At 44.3% G+C, this 14,774-nt stretch overlaps 1 protein-coding gene across 2 annotated transcripts in view; it reads right to left on the bottom strand.

Annotated features, from left to right (window-relative positions):
* Positions 1-1,929: 1,929 nt before the first annotated feature.
* Positions 1,930-14,774, bottom strand: part of mpp7a (MAGUK p55 scaffold protein 7a) — a 128,393-nt gene continuing 115,548 nt past the window's right edge. For both annotated transcript variants that reach the window (XM_053684838.1, XM_053684839.1), the window contains 3 exons: positions 10,424-10,532; positions 8,777-8,920; positions 1,930-3,482 (listed from right to left, as the gene is read on the bottom strand). In XM_053684838.1, coding sequence (XP_053540813.1) covers positions 3,303-3,482; positions 8,777-8,920; positions 10,424-10,532 — 433 coding nt within the window. In that variant the 3' untranslated portion in view covers positions 1,930-3,302. The remainder of the gene's footprint in view (positions 3,483-8,776; positions 8,921-10,423; positions 10,533-14,774) is intronic.

The raw sequence follows: 14,774 nt of genomic DNA, 5'->3' as shown, positions 1-14,774 counted from the left end.
TGTGTGTGTGAGAGAGAGAGAGAATAAAAAAAGATAAATGTGTAGATGCTCAATTCAGATGGAATGGTTTCGCCCCAAAGAAGAAAGTGTAATGAAAGAAGTGGAGGAAGAGAGAGCGAGAGTGCGAGAGAGAGAGAGTGTGAGAGAGAGAGAGAGAGAGAGAGAGAGAGAGAGAGAGAGAGTGTGAGAGAGAGAGAGAGAGAGAGAGAGAGAGAGAGAGAGTGAGCGTGAGATGAAACGTTCACCTGGATTAAACTAAATCCATCGATTAATCCAGTTCCACCAATCTTTACCGTTCATCGTTAAATGAAGACATTAAAAACTTAAACGCATTTAAATCCCGTCCTTTCAAACGTTCTGCACTGCAAAAATAAAATAAATAAATAAATAAAAATAATAATAATAATTAAATCTTAAAACACAGACAAATTCAACTTCTCTTTATTATTATTTTTGACGCTTAAAGACCATTTTAATCTCGATTGAGCTTGAAACGGGTCACGAAATAGGCCCGGTGATCTGATTTCCGATCTAATCATCTCATACCCGGAAACATCAGATGCATATCTAACGTTATTTGTATTTTGTGCAGTGAGATTAAATGTAGGAAGCAGTATTAGTATTCGGTGCACTGTATACAGTGAAGGTGGGGGAATAAGGCCATTCCTCGGGAAGAAACGTTGACGTTCGAATCTCAAAAAAAAAAAAAAAAAGAGAAGAAAGTATTAAAAGTAGCCCGCGTTCAGTTTAACCAGTCACGGGTCTCAACGACCGATTCGTTACGCCGGGTTTAAACGCAAAGTTAAACGGACATGAAACTGACCGACGGATCCTTGATCTGGTGTTTCACGTGAAACACAGTTTTGAGTTCAGTTTTATTTTAAATGAGCATCTATAATGTAATGAGCGCGTTATATAATAATACAAGATCATCAATGCGTAAGACTTTAGCTACGGAAAGCTAGCTAGATAATCTTCGTGATGAACGGAAGCGGTTTTCTTGAATTCTTCCTATGGAACGTGATATTTCTGCTGAAAATAATGCAAACGGAGACCGGAAATCAAGTTCAGCGCGAGCTGGTGAACTAGCATTCGGGCTAATGTTACGAGGACCTAACAGGATACACATCAAATTTGCATATTAACGTTTTACGTATTTTTATGTCTAGATTGTTGAGTTTTTAATGAAGGTAAACATGTAGGATTGTTTTTAAGGCTTTTTTATTTAATGTATTTGTAAGGTTTAATATTATTTCTTTAAATTAGCATTTAAAAGTCGTAAGCTCTAAACACTGTTAGTATTTTTGAAAGCCGTTCCCCATTAAATAGATTTGAGTTTTTCCCCGGGGTTTTTATTTTTTATCCACCTTAAAACTTCAGTGCGTCTGTATAAAACCGATTCCAGTACCTGCAAACCTTTAGCGGAAGTAACTGCAACCTAAGCTATCTAGCTAATCTGAACGCAAGACTGAACAACAACAACACAGAGTTGTCATGGTAACGTTATGTTTTTGACACTCTGGTTTCTGTTCATGTCGGCGCAAATCAAGACTTAAACGCGAAGCTATCTGACTAGCATTCGACCCACGTTAGCCAACGTCCGAGATTAAATTAGACTAGCCGAGACGGCCGGACGACGCGGGGGAGTTTCCTCATTTGCATACCGTGCATATTCATACATGCCGGCATTTTTAATTAGGGTGAATGTGTGAAGATGTTTTTATGACCGCTGTTTTAATAAGTTCGATTTTTATATTGTATTTGTAAATATTTACGACTTACTGCTCCGGTCGTTAAATAGGCAACACGTATGGGATCCGGTGGAAATGTATTTTGGATTTTCCAGCTTGAACTTTCCTTCATCATTTAAATAATGATATTCATGAAGACTGTGTATAGCAAATAAAATGACAGACATTATAATAAAAGTAATATTCAGCCACAAAATTTGCGTTTAATGAAGTCAAATTTGTGCATATTGATGGTAAAATATAAAAATATATAAAAATGTGTGTGTGTGTGTGTGTGTGTGTTTCTTAGGCATTAAAGGAAAAGACAAAACCTGGGCGAGTTTTACGCTTTAATGACGTGTAGATAGCGTACCTGTAATAAGAGGAAAGACGGTACTCTTCCCGTACATATCTCGGAGAGAGAAAGTCTGCCCGAAAGCACGGTTACGTGATATTTATAACTATAAAACCATCACCCACTGGCTGTGTAGAGTATCAGTCCGATCTGAAGGGGAAACTCGGCACACAACTCAAGTTCCTCTGGAGACCGATGCTCTACAGGGGTCAGGAGATCGCTTTTGTTTATTAAAAAAAAGTACACAAACCCCAGAAAATTATTAAAATATATATTACTTTTCTAGTTAAATATAATAGCATAAGAGGAGTTCATTCTTCGGAGTTGTATCGTTTTTAAAAAAAAAAAAAAAAAAAAAAAAAAAAAAAAAAGATTTAAGACTTCCCAAAAATCACAAAAAATATTGTCCGCCCACAGAATAAAAAAAAAAAAAAAAGAAAAAAAAATATTTAAGACTTCCCAAAAATCACAAAAAAATATTGTCCGCCCACAGAATAAAAAAAAAAAAAAAGAAAAAAAAAATAGATTTAAGACTTCCCAAAAATCACAAAAAATATTGTCCGCCCACAGAATAAAAAAAAAAAAAAAAAAAAAAAAAAAAAAAGATTTAAGACTTCCCAAAAATCACAAAAAAATATTGTCCGCCCACAGAATAAACAAAAAAAAAAGAAAAAAAAAAAAAGATTTAAGACTTCCCAAAAATCACAAAAAATATTGTCCGCCCACAGAATAAACAAAAAAAAAAAAAGAAAAAAAGAAAAAAAAGAAAAAAAAAAAAACAAAAGAAAAAAAAAAAAAACAACTCACCCCTTTGGTGTTTATAAATTAAAGTTAAAACTCACACTCTGCCCAACTGGTTGTCAAGTAAACACGCGCTTCGACAGCTACCGCTAAACGATCCCATGTTTAACGACATTTCGAGAGTAATTAGACACTTCGCTCTGAATCCAGCCATGCTGACCAAGAACACACAAAAACAAACCTAAAATTCCTTCTTTTAGTGTCGCAGGACCCCATAAACGTGTCAGAGAGCTGTTAAAATCCCCCACAAACCACCCCCCCCCTTCCCCGTCACCAGATTTAGGCTAAATGAAAGCCCAGTCAGCAGTCATGCTTCGCAAAACTTCTTCCCCTTTGTCTTTCTTCTCCGCTTTATTTTTAAAAACGTGCCGTCCCGGGTTTATTTTCCGTCCCTTTTACTGGTGCACGATGTTCCCTCAGGAGTGCGTCCAGCTAACTGGAACCCAGTGCGTCTCCGTCTCCACCTTCCTCAGAGCCTGCCTGAGCTCGCCGAATGCGGACGCCAGGTCGTCGTTGACGATCGCCAGGTCGAAGAGATGACCGTACTGATTCTCCGTCAGCCGGGCGGCGCCGATCATCTCCTGGTAGTCTTCGTCCTGATCGACAGACGTGAAAGGTTACATGTGCATGTGATCTGAGACAAATGTACAGAAATGCTCAACACCCCGAGAAGCTGTCCCAGGCCCAAATACGTCTACGTGATCAGACTATTGCATCCATATATCATTTCTTTTCCTCCCCCAGATAGCCTTCTCATCTCTGAAGCAAGCTCGGACGTAACTCGGCTTCGTTGCACCATCTCTATCGGGAATATCATGATTAAAAACATTCGCTGAATCTTCCGGCGTCTTAAAATAGTGCGCCCTTTCAGTCCTTACAACAAGGAAGTCACTCCAGACATCCGCCTCTGGGTAAATAATACACTTTGTAAATGTATCGCATACTTCTACCGCGAATGACTTGTGGCCTGTCCTGAAAAGGTCATAAGTCACCCATACTAGGCCTACACGAAAGTGGGGGGTCAGTTGAGAAAATAAACATTAATTATTGTCCTTTTAATTAAAAATGCTAATTACTTGGTGAGGATGTTAAAGGGTTAGACTCTGAATGTTATATACGGAACAACCGAGAAGGAGCGGACGTCCACGGACGCCCGCTGACGACCGACGTGGTGCCGCGTGCATCGTCCCCTGTGTATGGAGACGTTTGTGAGACGCTGTAGTTCGCTCGGGCGTTACAGGTTGTACGTGTTCCCTAATTCTTTTCATTTATTTTAGGACAACATGCATGGCGGGCCTGTACCCTGTCCTCCAACCCGGCGCTATTTCCACCGCGGAATAAGCTGTGCCTTATTTAAGCACCCGAGCCGAACCCTTCTAACCCGGGTGGAACGAGGCGGGCCGGGACACGAAGCGGAGAACCGTCCCCGTTAACGTCTCGGACCGGAGCGCCACCAAACCCTTCAGAGTTTAGCGCCTTCACAGTAAAGTGTCCTTATCGCTATTTAGCGAAATGCTAAATTACAGCTTTTTATATTCATATACAGCCTTTCTCATACCCAAGGTCGCTATACGACCAGAAAACAAACACACACACACACTCACACACTCACACACTCACACCAACGGGAATGAGAGAAAAAAAAAAAAAAAAGGAAAGTGATGAGAAAAGAGAAAGGTTTTCAGCTGGGGCTTGAAGATGGAAAGTGAAGAACCGAGTCAAAGCGACGGACGTAAAGAGATCCAGAGTTTGGAGGCCATGACACACACATCTTCCCTCAACGGTGACCCGTCTGAATTTTACGACGGCTGAGAGTCCGGTACCGGCGGACCCGAGAGTGAAGACAAAGCCTAAAACCGGCGCGTCCACCATATCCGTTTTTCCTACAATACAAAAGCGTCGATTTTATTTGAAGCCAATTTAATACCCAAACCGATCCGGCGTAAGAACCTGCAGACCTTCGCGCTGCACCGCCGCCGGTCCCGGCGTCTGGCACCGTCCGGACCGTTGGAATTTTCATGGACTCCTTCGGAACGCATCATAAAAAAAACCTGCTCAATAAAAGTTGCTTAAAAAGCAGAAAAGGCAGAAAATATGTCCTAGCGGTGGATAAAAGGATAACGCTGGTGTTTAATGCTTTAGTGAACCGGGTCCTGTTATAGCCTGAGGTCTGGATGTGAAACGGTTGAAATGAGCGGTGCTGGAAAATGATGAGGCTCACCACACTTTCACAACGCTGCACATCTGAACGCAGAACGGGTTCAAAACCACATTAGACGATTAACAACCCAGACGCATTAAACATACCGTCCTCCTCGGTCCCGAAGCCCTGAAGCCTACACAAACATAAAGCTGGGGAACGGCTCCAGAGCTTGAGATGAGTCTTACAGATACGTCGGTGCGTTTTCATCCCCTCGCGTCTAATTTCATCCCCGGGTTCACACGTGCTCGGCTCGGTGTGGTGACATCGGAGTGGACTTCCCCCACACCCGCGCTCTCTGGTCTCGCGGCCCGGAGTTTAGCGATCGTCCGACCACGGTTTAGTGCTGGTCCCCGAGAACATGGCACGGTTTGAGCGGCTTTACTGATTTAGCACGGGTTTTTTTTTTTACTAGCCGAAAACCCAGGAGCCACAGATGAGCGAGAGATATGGGGTTACATCCTGCCAAAGGCATAAAGAGAGAAACGGAGAGTGCGTTCAGGCAGACAGAGGCTCGTTTTTTTTGCCAAGCGGAGTATCGAGGAAAAAAATAAAAAATAATAATAATAAAAAAAAATAATAAAAAAAAGAAGTCGAACGGCTGTAAAGTAAACCGATGGTGTGTGGCCAGGCCTGGACTACAATCAGCTCTCATTCTTCTCCACTCAGCACCATATCTCTCCTCCTGGCTCTCTCGCACCTCTCTCTCTCTCTCTCTCTCTCTCTCGCGCGCGCGTTTTTATTTGCAGAGTAAATGATTAGTTTCGTCCGGGTTTTTATTTCTTAACCCGATTTTCTTCCAATTTATTCTCTGCCAATTCCAACCCCATTATCGTGGTTAGAAAACCGCCAGAGAAACTGAAGAGTCTGGAGGCGTTTACAGCTCGACATGGTGGTGGTGGTGTTGGTGGGGGGGGGGGGGGGGGGGGGGGTGTTTAGATAATACACGTTGACTTCTACGTGTCATAAAATCGATGGCGGTACAGAAAACCTGACCGTTTATACCTGAAGATGTTTGCAGCTCCCCCTCGCGTTGTATATCTTTATACCGAACAGCTCTGCGTTGCACGTGACACGATCGACGTTGCTTTGCTCGGACTTCAATCCAGTCTTTCACACGTTTATGCAGTCGTTTATGCAGCGCCGTACGACGACAGACTCTTGACGGACTACGTGCGGACGTACGTGATTAAAAATAAATAAATAATCGGACCAGGATGTGCTTCTCAAACGAGTCTGGACCGATGACTGACCCTTGGGGGACTCTGGCGCTGGGGATACGAGGTTGGTTTGTATTTAAAGTTCGTTGCCGTGCCATTTATTGCTTCAAGGGCTATTTTATGGCAAAAACAGACATTAATCAGACGGTCAATAAAATTGTAAATAAATGTACTTGTGATGAAATTGGTCTTTCAAAAGACTGTCCCAAGAGGCGACGTGTCATGGCGTTACTGACAGGGCGGGGCAGAAAAATATGTTTTACGGTCAGGAAAGTGCTGCAATATTGGCATTTTGGGGGTTCTTCACCCGTGGAATAAATACCCGTGGGTCAGTCTGGCGTGGCCTACACGGCACCGTGCGCACACCGCTCCATCGCGCCGAGATTTAAACGCTGTAGAAGGACATCTTTCATATCCTGTAGGTATGACGAACCATGGAAGACGAAAGAGTCTTAGTGTAAGAGGAAGCGCTACGTATTCGAAATCGAGACGCGTAGCGTACGTGTGACCCTGACGGACGCGGACGTCTCCTTCGGCTTCGTTCAGCTCGGCTCCTGCGAGGATCGAGGTTTCCTCAATACAATACATTTTCATACCCCCCCCCCCATCCCCCAATCCCCCTCTATCTCTCCATCAGGCGCTCGATGGAAAAATCGCTTCTTTTATTGATTCCTATAAAAGTGCACCTGCCCTCTGCATTAAACCCGTTTAAAAAGGACAGACGCGGTTCAGGAAAAGGTTCCCGCGTTTATATTCCCAAAGTCACTTAAACCCCGATCACGTTTTTACTTTCCCCGCGCCTCTTCTCTTCTCGTCTCGTCTCTTCTGCGGCTTTGCGTCGTGTCGGGGTTTAAATTCGACTGCGTGTACATGCCAGACGATAAAACGTATTTTTTTAAAAGCGTCGACTTCGTTTGGTGATACTCGGGGCTGTGTGACGTCAGGGACTTCTGAAAACAGAAAGCATATTCTGTTTAAAGAAGAAGAAGAAGAAGGAGGAAAAAAAAAGAAACGGATAGAGGTGACGACTGAAAAATGAGCGATGTTATAGAAGCGGTATTAAAACGGGGAACAATGCGGGAGAAGTCTGGCGATGGTGGAACAATGAGAGGCCTGTTTTCTCTGTGTGACGCTCTCCCGGCTTTATTGCTCTAACAGACGGTGCGAAGGCATTTCTCTGGGAAAGAGATAGAGCGCGGGACGGGATCGAATACGCCTGACGCTCGCGTCAAACAAGGTTCTTCTTTCATTCCAGTAAGAAGATGGATGTGTGCGATTTTAACACCGTCAGCGTCGGTGATCTGCGAGATCTCCTCGGAGAGAACGTTCCCCCGGTGCGCCGTGCTACTGCGTCTGCAGACCACGTGCTTCAGTCCGTGTGTGTCCGTCCGTGTGTGTGTGTGTGTGTGTGTGTGCAGTAAAACGAGGACACGCAGCTGTTTTATTGACGGTGAAAGCTAGTTTACTAGGCTAACACACCAACACACCTCCGATAGCAGGGTTTAACGTGATGTCACGGTATCCCACGGCAACCAGGGTTCGGCTCAGGCGCAGGAGCTGCGTGCCGCGAAAGCTATCGGACTTCCCGATCGTTCACGTCGCACGCGCGCGCACACACACACCACTCATAAACCAGTAAAGTGTGTGTACGTGCTAATTGCTTCAACGTGTCTCGTGTGGATGAAGTAAGAGTTCAGATTTAAATCACAATACCACTCCAGAGCTGTACACACACACACACACACACACACACACACACACACACACACGGTGGACCAAATCGTACATGAAATGAATAGAGCAAGCAGGAAATATGAAATAAAATTAAGATGGAAAGTCAAATTCAGCTTAAAAAAAATAAATAAATAAAATAAAATAATAATAATAAATGAAGCGTTAATTAAAAAAATTATTTGTTTTCAAGGAAAAAGTGGAAAGGACCTAAAAAGCGAATAAAAATGAAAAGAGAAACGGAAAAGGGGTCAGAAAAAGGGCAAAAATGTCAAAGGAAATAAACAAGAGAAAAGACGACAAGAAAGAAAAATAATAAAGAAAAAGCAAAAAAAAAAAAAAAAAAAGGAAAAAGTAAGTAAGTAAGTAAATTAATAAATAAATAAAAGCATGAAAGAAAAATGAACTGAATGAAAAGTGAGAAATATAAAGTACTATTTCAATATATGAACAATACCATGCGTTATCATCTCATGATTTTGTGTTATTGTGTCGGTTTGCGTTTTCCTCTCCGGTTGTCGTTTACGTTTATCTGATTTTCTGTATTACGCTGGTGCCGCTGCCTCGTTCGCCGGACTCGCCGCAAGCATAATCGTCATGTCCGTGCTTGCGGATTTGCGAGAGTCCGCACTGCGGTTAAAAGGACACGTTTTTATTTTAAATGAAGAGAGAGCTTATGTTAAAAAATAAACCCGGCGAGGAAACTCTGACGTGTCGTGGACACACAGCGGCGTCTCACCGTTAAGGGTCTGGACGAGTCCTTGTCTCCTTTCCCCGAGATGGTTTTAGCGTTCTTCCGGGTCTCTCTCAGACGCTCGATGGACGGAGGCTTCACGAACACCACGTAGGGCTTAAACTCGGCCGTGCGGAGCTGCTTCAGAGACTGTGAGAGAAAGACCGGGGTGGGGGGTGGGGGGGTGAAATAAATAAATAAATAAACAAAAGAAGAAGAGTCATCAAAACACCATCAATCACGGCGTCGTAATCGGGCCCGATACGGATCCTACCGTCCAATATTGTCATTAGTCCTGATTACATTTACAGACATAACAGAGCGGATCATTCACGCTGAGCGCTGAACTAATATGACGTCGGGAAAAGAGGAAACATCATCACTCTCCTCCTGCTCTCTCCGGCGTGAGACGGGAAACACAACGCAGGCTGAGAGAGAATCACAAAACGCATGGAGCAGGATGAAGCAGAAGGCTAACAGAAATGCTGGCACTGTCTCCTCTCTCTCTCCTTCTCTCTCTCTCTCTCTCTCTCAGACAGAGAAAGACGAGAAACAGCTCTGGACCACCGACGCTCATGAAGCTCACACAGGTCCAGCCTGGGATTTGTCTCGTTTATTTATCTATCTATCGCGGTTCAGTTCAGATCAGACGAATGACGCCGTGATGACATCATGATGCTAAACCTAAATAATAATAATAATAATAATAATAATAATAATAATAATAATAATAAAGATCCTAGTTTCGAGTCGTTTTTGGGGTCCGAGTACTGCAAAACATGGCACGGTCCAGATTTCTTCTTCTCCTCTCAATTAAATATGTGGGTATAAACTATCTCAGAAAATAAACGTCTCTGGGGCTCAACTCAAGCTCTGTAAAGTAAATGATTATTTAAAAAAAAAACACTTATACACATGGAGCACCGAAATCTGACCAATCAGGACAAACAAATCCATCCATCCTCTACCGCTTACTCCTTTTCAGGGTCACGGGGAACCTGGAGTCTATCCCAGGGAGCATGGGGCACAAGGCGGGGTTCACCCTGGACAGGGTGCCAGTCCATCGCAGGGCACAATCACATACACACTCACACACCCATTCATATATATGTGTATGTATGAAGGGTGCCAATACTTCTGTTTCACATCAGACAGAGCGACTGAGGTTTAGTGTGTGGTGGTTGTTTGGTAGGATGGATGTCTGGTAGTGGTTCATAATGTCTACACTCTGTGTGTGTGTGTGTGTGTGTGTGTGTGTGTGTGTGTGTGTGTGTGTGTATGATAAAAGTGATAGATCATCAGGATTCAGCACTGATCTCAGACCTGCTCTTCTGTAACACCTGTAGCTCTGATCTGACGAAGAGCCTCACTGAGAGGGGTGTGTGTGTGTGTGTGTGTGTGTGTGTGTGTGTGTGTGTGTGTGGAATGTATAAGCGTGAATGTGTGAGACAGGATGAAGCGAGTGGAAAAGATGAAAGGGTTTTGAGCCTAGAGAGGAAAGAGCGGTTGCCAGTTGTGGAACAAAGGAGCGAAATTTTACCTGTAGGTTTAAAAAATGTTGAGCAGAAGTGTGAGTGAGAGAGAGAGAGAGTGAGAGAGAGAGAGTGTGAGTGTGAGTGTGAGTGTGTGTGTGTGTGTGTGTGTGTCACTCACATGAGGCTGCACATCCAGGAGGCACACCTTGTTTTTGGCCATTACCGAGCGGATCGAGTCCAGGCTCGTCCCGTAGTAATTTCCCTTATACTCGCCATATTCAATAAACCTGAAACAAAAGCACAAAAATGAAATCGAATAAACCCTTGTAATAATACAACCATATAAACGTTGCTATGGTGACGACAAAGCACGACTAACGTCACGTATCGCTGCCGGACTTAACCCTCTTTTTCACTCGCAGGAGCCGAGTTAGGAATCGAGTCAGCGAACACTAAAGATGGAAAATAAATAAATAAATAAATATTCCTGATGTGTGTGTGTGTGTGTGTGTGTGTGTGTGTGTGTGTGTGTGTGTGTGTCCACTTTATTAGGAACACCGGCAGACCGTTCAGGATGTGCCGTTCGGGGAAAATCACCAACTTCCTGCTGCTAGCAGTGTCTCTGCCTCGGCACACGTCCTGTCGTCGATTACTTTCTCATCACAGAACACCGCGGAGCGTTCCGTCCCCTACTCGGCCCCGCCGTCACGTGACGGAAAACGCCGCAGAGCGAATTCAAACGGCCGTTTCGTTTCCCCCCGCTCACACACGCGCCAGCCAATCAGAAGCGAGTATTTTCCAGGACCGTGTCGTTTACCCGTCGCCTCAGCGTCTCGTGTCGACGATCTTCGGACGTTGACGATTCGGGAATTACCGTGAGAGTAATCGGAGTTGTATAACGCCGTCCCGGCGGAGTTTAAGGATGTTAACAGATAGATAACGGAGTGTCGTTTCGCACAGACCACATGTCACATGCGCTGAGAGACAGGCTTTAGAAAAATAAAAATAAAAAGATGTATAAAAATCCTCCCTTTATAAATCTCACCCTCGCTTACATTCTTTACCACAGCGCTATTCCAGACGCTCTGGCACATCAGCCCTTTATATAATCCTCTATGTTACACTTTAAATCAGTAACACCTGCCGTCCCAAAGCACCGGCCGTCCCCGACGCCAAGGCCTGGACTACCGCTCGCTTCCTGAGCGGGCTATACACACACATACATACACATACTGCATATAAACAAAAATCCCCACCACGAGCTCATTCCCCCCCCCCCCCCCCTCTCTCTCTCTGATCAATGTCACCAAACACCAGTGTGTATTTTTAGCAGATAGGTTTTTAAAAAAAAATAAATAAATAAAAGAGGGAGAAAGAGAAAGAGAGAGAGAAATAGCTCGGAGACGACGAACGTGGAAAGAATTTGTAAATGACAAAGCCGTACGTGGTATGCTGTAGTGAAAGAACAGCAGGGAAATCTGCTAATGTTCAGTTACGCAACGAGGAGGGGGAAAGGGAAAAAAGAAAAAAAAAAAATCCGCTCTCTATTTTAGAAACCTAAGTGTGAGCCGCAATTTGACGTTTAATTCCGTAACTGCGTGAGCAGGAAGACGGTTTCGGGTCGTTAAACGAGGCAGAAGACTATAATCTTACCCCGTGTGACCCCGTTAACCTCGTTTTACGGCTTTTCTCGCTCTGGAATCTCACAGACAACAGAAAGGACGGGTGATGTGATGGATATGATGGATGTATATTAACGTGGCTAGATTCTTTCTCATCCGTTTCACTTCTTCATTCCCGTTAAGACCGAACTGAACTTCTGGAAACGGGCTCGTCGGAGCAGCGTGCAGTCACCTGACCCGACGCTGGCGCCGAATTCCGCCTGGAAAGGTTATCCGTGACTTACACACGATATGCATCACGGTATTTCAGCTATACGCTGGAAAAATATATATCTTACAGATTAAGCACACAATTTTAACAGCGCATCAGCTGCTAATTATTACAAAAATCAATAGAACGGTATTAAGATCTCTCAGAAAAGTGTACGTCGTTCATCACATCATATCACATCATATATCGCCCAGCGCTCAGGACGTTTAGAGGGAAAAGTCTGTGATTGGTCGTCTGCACTGTCAGTCAAACTGCCTCTACACCTCTCCATTCAATCTCTCCATTCAATCCCTCCATTTACACCTCTCCATTCAATCCCTCCATTCAATCCCTCCATTTACACCTCTCCATTCAATCCCTCCATTTACACCTCTCCATTCAATCCCTCCATTTACACCTCTCCATTCAATCCCTCCATTTACACCTCTCCATTCAATCTCTCCATTCAATCCCTCCATTTACACCTCTCCATTCAATCCCTCCATTCAATCCCTCCATTTACACCTCTCCATTCAATCCCTCCATTTACACCTCTCCATTCAATCCCTCCATTTACACCTCTCCATTCAATCCCTCCATTTACACCTCTCCATTCAATCCCTCCATTTACACCTCTCCATTCAATCCCTCCATTTACACCTCTCCATTCAATCCCTCCATTTACACCTCTCCATTCAATCCCTCCATTTACACCTCTCCATTCAATCTCTCCATTCAATCCCTCCATTTACACCTCTCCATTCAATCCCTCCATTTACACCTCTCCATTCAATCTCTCCATTCAATCCCTCCATTTACACCTCTCCATTCAATCCCTCCATTCAATCCCTCCATTTACACCTCTCCATTCAATCTCTCCATTCAATCCCTCCATTTACACCTCTCCATTCAATCCCTCCATTTACACCTCTCCATTCAATCCCTCCATTTACACCTCTCCATTCAATCTCTCCATTCAATCCCTCCATTTACACCTCTCCATTCAATCTCTCCATTCAATCCCTCCATTTACACCTCTCCATTCAATCTCTCCATTCAATCCCTCCATTTACACCTCTCCATTCAATCCCTCCATTCAATCCCTCCATTCAATCCCTCCATTCAATCCCTCCATTCAATCCCTCCATTCACACATCTCCATTCAATCCCTCCATTTACACCTCTCCATTCAATCCCTCCATTTACACCTCTCCATTCAATCCCTCCATTCAATCCCTCCATTCAATCCCTCCATTCACACATCTCCATTCAATCCCTCCATTTACACCTCTCCATTCAATCCCTCCATTCAATCCCTCCATTTACACCTCTCCATTCAATCCCTCCATCAATCTCTATCCATCTCTCTATCACTTTTTTTTCAATCCCTCTCTCTTGCCCCTAATTCAAGCCCTCCATTTCTCTCTGTCTCTCTCCCCCCAAATCAGACTCTTCATCTCTCTATCCCCCCCTCCAAACAGACCCTCCATCTCTCTATTTCCCCCCTGCAAATCAGACTCTCCATCCCCCCCAATCAGACCCTCTATCTTTCCATTTCTCCCCCCATCAGACCCTCCATCTCTCTCTCTCTCTCTCTCTCTCTCTCTCTCTGTCTCTCTCAGATTGAAGTATTTCTTGGCCCTGTACCAGACTCCCTAGTAAACGCTACGCCTCCGGTTTACAACACCGATCCAGACAGGACGAAAATTCACCTGAAATCTGTCGCCGGTAAAAGTACGTGTTTCGGGTGGGGATTTTCACAGGGTTGAAAAGACGTCGCCTACCGTATCTGGACAAAAATAAAATCCACGTGTCACCTGTACAGGACAGTGAAGTATTTCGACTTACACTTAAACTGAAGCGCTGACACTGGAGACTCCTTCCATAAACTTTAGACAAGCTTCTTACAGAAAACTTCACCCTATCCGTGTCTACACATCGGGTTAAATAACAAAACATTTCAGGATTAGTCTTAATTTATGTACATCATGTAAATCACCGTGAACGAGCCGTTACCATAGAAACGATAACGCGTTTACATAAACCTGCGGTCTGCAGCTGCACTACCGCCAGAGCCGCTCTTATAGAAAAATAATCAACGCCTCCTGACCAATCACAGTCCAGACTTGGTGGCATAAGTGGCATAAGGCTGATTTCAGTGGCATAAGGCTGATTTCATGACCTTTGACATCATCACCACCACCACGTTAGTCTGCTTCGTCATTTCAATATCAAAAGAATACAGACGGCAGCTTGACAGGAGAGTCGCCGACCATCATTTCGTCATTACCTCTCGTCCCCGCTCAGTCCGTTTCCCCGAGCACGCAGCTTTATGCAAACGAACTGATCTTTATGTGACTTTCCATCTCTTTTGAGTTGCCTCGAAAGCTAAAGTTAAATTTATTTACCAGGCCTCGTTCAGCGGTCTGCCTCTGTTCCCGGGCCACGTCATCGGAGCGAGACCGTGCCATGCCGAGCCCGTTTTGTTGGGTGCTAAGGAGAGGTTCCTTACTGTTAATGTGACATTTACGGTAACCGAGCATTCCACAAATTGTCTGTTTTCTGGGAAGCTCGTTTTAAAACGAGTTTAGAGCCGTGTGGTGTTTGTCGTGTCGAAGAAGAGTGCCGTGTAGATCGGACGTCGGGGTGGAGGCTGT

Source organism: Ictalurus punctatus, chromosome 13 (assembly GCF_001660625.3).
Source record: "Ictalurus punctatus breed USDA103 chromosome 13, Coco_2.0, whole genome shotgun sequence".
Classification (NCBI taxonomy): Eukaryota; Metazoa; Chordata; class Actinopteri; order Siluriformes; family Ictaluridae; genus Ictalurus; species Ictalurus punctatus.
Note: the sequence above shows the minus strand (reverse complement) of the source record. Positions and strands in the feature narration are given on the sequence as shown.